The sequence below is a fragment of the Nicotiana tomentosiformis genome, chromosome 8 (assembly GCF_000390325.3).
Source record: "Nicotiana tomentosiformis chromosome 8, ASM39032v3, whole genome shotgun sequence".
Lineage (NCBI taxonomy): Eukaryota > Viridiplantae > Streptophyta > Magnoliopsida > Solanales > Solanaceae > Nicotiana > Nicotiana tomentosiformis.
In genome coordinates, this window is record NC_090819.1 from 87,630,286 (window position 1) to 87,638,608 (window position 8,323).

The following is an 8,323-nucleotide window of genomic DNA, read 5'->3' on the forward strand; positions in this document are numbered from 1 at the left end:
TCTGGCAGCAAACATATGCCGCAAAGGCGGCAGTCTAAACCAAAGACACCGTAATTCGCACAAAGTTTGGCAGCAACTTCATGCGGCAAAATAGCATACCGTAATCCGCACAAAGTTTATGCCTAAAATCCTTTTCTTTAGCTTCTTTCTTTAATGATGTTTTCATAAGAAAATTAAGAATAATTCACATGAAAACAGTGATTGAAAAAGATTTCAAATTGTCTTACTGCAAGGAGACCAAACCTTCAATTCTATTTGCCAAATTCACGTTGAAACAACAATGACTGAAACTCAAGAAATTTTTACTTTTATCCATTGTTTTGATGGCTCAAAGTAGAAAGCAGTGACCCTAACTTTATAGGTTAAGAAGTTCGAATCTATACACGACTAAAATAACTATAACCATACAAACAAGCACTAAATATTAATATACTTGTATAACAAATGAATAGATGTCATTAAGGGAAATTGAAAACCCCAATCCTTCTCTAACTGTTGAAACCTTAACAGGGGACAAACCTCCAGATTCTGAAATTGTCGCAAAAGCGACGTCAACAAAATTTAATCAACAATCTGTTTTCTTTTTCTTGTTTTAATCCTTAAAAGAGCAATAGTAGATGAAATCTCAAACTTTACTTTTGGTGGCAACAGTAAGGGAGGACAACCTCCAAACCGAACCGACGCCGCTTTGAGGTTGTAACAACCTTTTTCTATAACCGTCAAAATTTCAATTACACTTTTAAAAGATCTCAATAATTTAACATGAAACGCTTTGATACCAATTGTTAGAATTAAGTTATTTTAAAGATGCCCAAGAACTATCATGTCAAATCATCGAGAATTAAAATTAGATGCGGAAGCGTACCTGAATCCATAAGAACGAATGAAACTGTTCGTCTTGCGGTTAGTGATCTTCCAAATCAAGACGTAAGAATTGCACAGAAGACTGCTCTCCCTTTTCGACCAATGGGATATTAGAAAAGAACCTCGGCGTCTGATTTGGGGACCATAACCATATTTATAGATGTACACAGTTTATGTAATTCTAATTTAGCTCATCATTAAATTAAAAATTACATTCGGGTATCTATAAATTAGACCTCATACATTAGGAGATGTCTTATAGACCCATTTAACTTTAAACCTTAGTAGATCACTTTTAATTTGGGTCAGTCTTTTAATGATAGCAACCAACATGATGTGCACAGATAGCCAGTAATAACACATATATTTACTTTTAAGCCATTGTTTTAAATGTATTTAGTCTTTAGCCACTGCTTTAATAAACTTTTACCCGCCCGGACGAAAATACCCTTCTGTGATATAGGATTTCGCTGATACATACGCTCCTTATTTACGATCAGCAGCAGCTCAAACTTACGTGCAAACTTACGTGCAGAGAATTGTTGTGATCGTCCAAAATTGCAGAAGCTTCTCTTCCGATTTCAAACTTCCGGTCTAAGTTCAGAATTCAACTTTCTCGTCCAAAATTCACCATAAAATTACAGTAAGTTCTAAAGTTTCAGATATCTCTATATGCTTTTGTGTGTTTGTGTGGATTTTTATTTCGTTACTGAAGAATAAGATGCTAGGAATTTGATTTTTTTTTCTTTTCTGTATTGATAACGTTAAGGACATAGCGTCCTTAATTCTGTGATTGTTCTGTAAATATTGAGGACATGATGTTAAGGATTTGGTGTCCTTAACATGACTGTTATTCTAAAAAATATTAAGGTCAAAGTGTCCTGTATTTTGCAACTTGTATTAATAAAGTTAAGGACATGATGTCCTTAACTTCATGACTGTTGTTCTAAATATTAAGGACATAGTGTCCTGTATTTGCAAATTATATTAATAAAGTTAAGGACACGATGTCCTTAACTTCATGACTATTGTTCTAAATATTAAGGACACCATGTCCTTAACATTTTCACTGCACACATCAAAGTGAAGGACACCATGTCCTTAACATTTTCACTGCACACATCAAAGTGAAGGACACCATGTCCTTAACATTTTCACTCCACACATCAAAGTTAAGGATAACTTGTCCTTAACATTTACACTGCACACATCAAAGTTAAGGACAACTTGTCCTTAAAATTTTCACTACACACATCAAAGTTAAGGACAACTTGTTCTTAACTTTTACAATGCACACATCAAAGTTAAGGACACCATGTCCTTAACTTTTATAATGCACACATCCAAGTTAAGGACACCATGTCCTTAACATTTTGACTGCACACATCAAAGTTAAGGACATAGTGTCCTGTTTTTGCAACTTGTACTGATAAAGTTTAGGACATGATGTCCTTAACTTCATGACTACTATATAAAAATTAAGGACATAGTGTCCTGTTTTTGCAACTTGTACTAATAATATTTAGGACATGATATCCTTAACTTCGTGACTACTGTGTAAATATCAAGGACATAGTGTCCTATATTTGCAACTTGTATTGATAAAGTTTAGGACATAATATCCTTAACTTCATGACTGTTGTTCTAAATATTAAGGACATAGTGTCCTGTGTTTTGCACCTTGTATTGATAAAGTTTAGGACATCATGTCCTTAACTTCACGATTGTTGTATAAATATGTCCTGAATTTTCCATTTTCTTGACTTGCAGGATGGATACAATATGTATTATAGTTGCTTTTAATGGTAGATGGACTGCAGACTATAAGTATCTTGATCATCAAACAAAGCTTGTTCTAGTACCTGAGGCAATTCGATTTGAAGATTTCATTAACCAGGTCTTTGAAGTAATTGAATTGGATAGAGACAAGTTTGAAGCAATGATATGGTTTGATATCAATCTGGGAACAAGCAAGGAATGCTTGTATCCAAAGATTTAGATCTTCACACATGTATAGAGTTACTAAAAAGTCATTCACTCTTCAAGGGCTGTCATTTCATTATTGATGTTTCAGAAAGAGTTTTTGGTTCTACAAGCACCTTTGAACATGTCAATATAGAAACTCAACAAGACAATCAAGACAAATGCCAACAGATAATGGAAATAGATGTGGTTGAAGCTCAACCAATAACTGAAGAGGTGCTTCAAACATTTTATTCTATTCAAGTGGAAGGACAAAGTATTATAGAGATTGACAACGAACAAGCTTTGGGTATTCAAGTCTTAGAGAGTGCACCGGTAATAGAAGAAGTTGCTGAAAAAACCTTTACTTAACTAACTAGACGAAGCTCAAATTCGAAACAAAAAGAATTCCCAACTACGATATTAAGAGAAAATGCTTCGTTGGATGAAATAAAAGCTGGATCAATATTTGATAAAAAGAAGAGTATAATTAACTGTTTTTCCAATATAGCAGTTAAAGGACATTTTGAATTCAAGGTTGTTAGATCAAGCTCAACAAGATATTCGTTGAAACACAATGATGATAGGTGTGGGTGGTGTGTGTGTGCTTTCAGAATTAAAGATTCAACACTATTCAAGATAGTAAAGATTGAGAAAAATCATGACTGCTCAGTTAACACTATGAAAGCTAATCAAAGGCATGCAACTTCAAAGTTGATTAGTGGTTACATTATCGACAATCTTCGAGATCCAAGGTTTGAAGTTACACCAGCCTTTGTCACGGCAGAAATACAAAAATTGCATTGGACTAGACATTGGTTATCACAAGGCGTGGCGTGCTATTCAACGTGCTTCAGCTTTAATAAGAGGAACTCCTGAAGAGAATTATGAATTATTGTCTTCATACTTGTATATGATGAAAAGTAAAAATCCGGGAACATACACTAACATAAAGATAGACGACAACAACAGGTAAACAATCAAAAAGAGTTTATTAGTCTGTATTATAAACTTTAGGACATGGTGTCCTTAACTTGGATGTGTGCAATGAAAATGTTAAGGACATAGTGTCCTTAACTTTGATGTGTGCTGTGAAAAAGCTAAGGACATGGTGTCCTTAACTTGGATGTGTGCAGTGAAAAAGTTAAGGACATGGTGTCCTTAACTTTGATGTGTGCAGTGAAAATGTTAAGGACATGGTATCCTTAACTTTGATGTGTGCAGTGAAAATATTAAGGACAAGTTGTCCTTAACTTTGATGTGTGCAGTGAAAATATTAAGGACATGGTGTCCTTAACTTGGATGTGTGCAGTTAAAAAGTTAAGGACATGGTGTCCTTAACTTTGATGTGTGCATTATAAAAGTTAAGGACATGGTGTCCTTAACTTTGATGTGTGCATTGTAAAAGTTAAGGACATAGTTCCCTTAACTTTGAGTGTGCAGTGAAAAAGTTAAGGACATGATGTCCTTAACTTTGATGTGTGCATTGTAAAAGTTAAGGACATGGTGTCCTTAACTTTGATATGTGCATTGTAAAAGTTAAGGACAAGATGTCCTTAACATGGATGTGTGCATTGTAAAAGTTAAGGACATGGTGTCCTTAACTTTGATGTGTGCATTGTTAAGGTTAAGGACAAGTTGTCATTAACTTTGATGTGTACAGTGAAAATGTTAAGGACATGGTGTCCTTAACTTGGATGTGTGTAGTGAAAAACTTAAGGACATGGTGTCCTTAACTTTGATGTGTGAATTGTAAAAGTTAAGGACATGGTGTCCTTAACTTTGATGTGTGCAGTAAAAAAGTTAAGGACATTGTGTTCTTAACTTTGATGTGTGCAGTGAAAAAGTTAAGGACATGGTATCCTTAACTTTGATGTGTGCAGTGAAAATGTTAAGGACATGGTGTCCTTAACTTTGATATGTGCAGTGAAAATAATAAGGACATGGTGTCCTTAACTTTGATGTGTGCATTGTAAAAGTTAAGGACATGGTTTCCTTAACTTTGATGTGTGCATTCTAAAAGTTAAGGACAAGTTGTCCTTAACTTTGATGTGTGCACTGAAAATGTTAAGGACATTGTGTCCTTAACTTTGATGTGTGCACTGAAAATGTTAAGGATATGATGTCCTTAACTTTAATGTGTGCATTGTAAAAGTTAAGGACAAGACTAATATAATAAGTATCATAATAACAATCTAATAAAATTAGTAATATACTATAGTAATATATTAAATTACCTGAAAGTAACTTAAAATAGAAAAATAAAATGTAAAAGTTAAATCTAACAAATGTCAAAAGAAATTGTTTTTACTTTATTTTAAATAATGGGTATGATTGACTTATCATGTCAAGTATAAACGAAAAATCTTCGGACGCAGTGAAAATATTAAGGACAAGATGTCCTTAACTTTGATCTGTTAAACTGTATTTTCAGGTTTCTTTATATGTTTTATGCATATGGATCATCAATAGCTGGTTGGAATCATTGTAGACTAGTCATTGCTGTTGATGCAACCTTTTTGAAGTCAAAATATCGTGGTGTTTTAATGATTTCAGTTTCAAAGGATGCAAATAACCAAATATTCCTACTAGCCTTTGGAATTGCAGAATCTGAAAATAACAATTCCTATGAGTGGTACTTTAGTGAGTTTCGCAATGCAATTGGGAGCCGTGACAATTTAATTTTTTTATCGGACAGGCATCAATCTATTACACATGGCATTGCAAAGGTATATCCTGAAAGCCACCATGGGATTTGTATCTATCATTTGGAGCAGAACCTAAAGCGAAGGAAAGTGAAAAGTGAGGTCATAAAACTTTTTCAAAGTGCTGCAAGAGTATACAGGCGCAAATAATTTGATCTATACATGTCAGATATAGCAAAGGTTGATAAGAAGACTTTTGACTACTTGATGGAAGAACCATCGGAAAGGTGGGCATGTTCTTGTAGTCCACGGCGAAGATATGACATGCTCACAACAAACATAGTTGAGTCAATGAATTCTGTACTATTAGAATCAAGGGAGTTGCCTATATTAAGAATGATGGATTTCATCCAAGTGAAGCTACAACGTTGGTTTTATGAAAGAAGAAATGAAGCAGAAGGAACTTTTTATGACGTTTCTTGTTGGGTAGAAGAGGAATTGAAGAAAAAGATAGATTTAGCTTTTACTTTAAATGTAAATATTGTGTTCTTACTTTAGCTTATTATTTTAATAATAATTTAACATAATGTACTAACTTATAGTTTTTCAACTTTGAAGGTCTTCCCTGTTAATTCATGGCGTTCTAGAGTTGAGGAAGAAGGAATTACTTTCTTGGTGGACTTAAACAAAAGAACATGTGATTGTTTTCAGTTTCAATTTGATGAATTACCATGTATACATGCAATTGCAACTATCGAGAAGAGAAACATCAAGAAGTCCAATTTCTGCTCGGACTAGTACTTAAAGGAATCTTGGCTGAAAACATATGAAAGACAAATACATCGTGTAGGACATACGGATTCTTGGATTATACCAAAGAGTGTTAAGTCACAAATTATTAAACCTTCAGATTTCAAAGTCCCGCCAGGTAGAAGGTAGAAGAAAAGGCATATTCCAGCTACCGAATCATCAAAAATAACATTCAAATGTGGTCATTGCGGAAGAATTGGTCATAATAGAATATCTTGTATATATTCTCCGGCAGTCCATCCATTTTCAAGGAAGCATAGAGAATAATAGATATATCCACTTATGTTTATCTACTCTTTTAAGTTTTTGCTATAAATTGGATTCATTTAGATTGTTTTTATTTGAGCAAGTAAACATTAGCAGATGGTTATATAAAAGATGTCCTGAATTTTCAAAGTTTCTTTGCGCTTACGTGCTCTTTGTTTCTTTTTCTTTTTCTGGGAGTTCAATTTACCTTTGTCGGACCAATTATTGTTTATGGAATTTTATTTTTTCGGTAAGTAAACAAGAAAATCCTTTTCTTTATATAATTTGACGCCTGCAACTTGCTATATCTTTAGTTTTAAAATCAGATCGGTACAAGTAAAATTTAAGGACATAATCTTTTAAAAGTCCTGAAAATTTCAAGTATGAATCTAATATTAAGGACATAAATTTCTAAAATGTCCTTAACTTCTGGAAATCTCAGATTATTATCTAGATTTCCAGAAGTTCAGGACATTTCAGAAAAATATGTCCTGAATATTATTTTCATCATTCAACAAATCAGGACACTTATGAACATAATGTCCTGAAGTTCTACAACAATCAATGTATCTTTTCCTATATCTCTACAGATTTAATAAAAGACTGGCAATTTAAAATGGACAAATCAGTAGTTATAAAACTTGACATCTGCAGCTTGCTACATCTTATTTTTAAAATGAGATTGGTACAAGTAGACTTCAGGACATATTTTTTTGAAACGTCCTGAACATTTGAAGTATGAATCTAATATATAGGACATAAATTTTTAAAATGTCCTTACTTCTGGAAATCTCAGTTTATTGTCTATATTCCAGAAGTTTGGCACATTTAAAAAAATATGTCTTGAATATTATTTTCATCCTTCAACAAATAAGGATGTAGTTAACAGATTCTGAAGTTCTACAACAATCAATGTGTGTTGCTTTGAATTTCTAAAAACTTCAAGACAATTTAATCAAAGATTGGCCTTTTAAAACTGTGAAAAAATGGACAAATCAATAGTTAAATGAAAGAAAGAAATTAATAACACGGTGCCTTCATATTACTGCTGAAACTGTAATTTAGCATAGTTGTGACAAAAAAATTATGCTATGCAAACAAAATAAAGTGCCTTGTGACAATTTACAGGATTTTTCAGAATTCATATGGATTCTTTACAGCAATTTTATACCAATTCCACTACAGCTGACTTTCTTTACAACTACACTACAGCTTCTTTGGGCAAGAAGTTTTATTTTCACTATCATAGTTGTCGCCGACATTTTCTAGTGGTGTATCATAACCAGAATTTTTTTTCCACTCTCCATGTGCCCAAAGATTTGCTGCAAGTTCTTTTCTGAAGTTTGATATGTCCTCAGGTTGGAATTTCTCCATATCCTTTCCCATCATCAACAACTCCACATATTTGATTAGGAATGCACCACAATCAGTCCTAAGAAAAATGTAAGATATGGAGTCAATTAAACAATATCTTTAATAAAATAAATCTAAAGTACATATAAATTATATAGCAAATGACAACACGTACGATCCAGTTTGGTGTGGTGATCTTTGCCACTGAATATCAAATTTGTTGAATGCATTTCCAAAAGACTTGTGATTTTTCTCAAACTGTGAGAACTTTAGCAAGTGGGGGATCATGCGTGCATACATTTCAATGTGTTTCATTCCTTGCTCATATGGCTCACTATATATGGAATCGTACACATCAATCCTTCTCTCATTCAAGTCCAATACCCCCAAAAGAAAATGTGTCAAAGTATCATTATCTTCTGAAGGAAGCCGACATGGAAAAA

The 8,323-nt window shown here is 33.3% G+C and overlaps 1 protein-coding gene across 1 annotated transcript; it reads left to right on the forward strand.

The window, feature by feature from the left end:
* Positions 1-5,693: 5,693 nt before the first annotated feature.
* On the forward strand, positions 5,694-6,269 carry LOC138897786 (uncharacterized). The gene is made up of 2 exons (XM_070183800.1): positions 5,694-6,005; positions 6,090-6,269. Exons 1-2 carry the CDS (start codon positions 5,694-5,696, stop codon positions 6,267-6,269), a joined length of 492 nt encoding a protein of 163 aa, XP_070039901.1.
* The last annotated feature ends 2,054 nt before the right edge of the window (positions 6,270-8,323 follow it).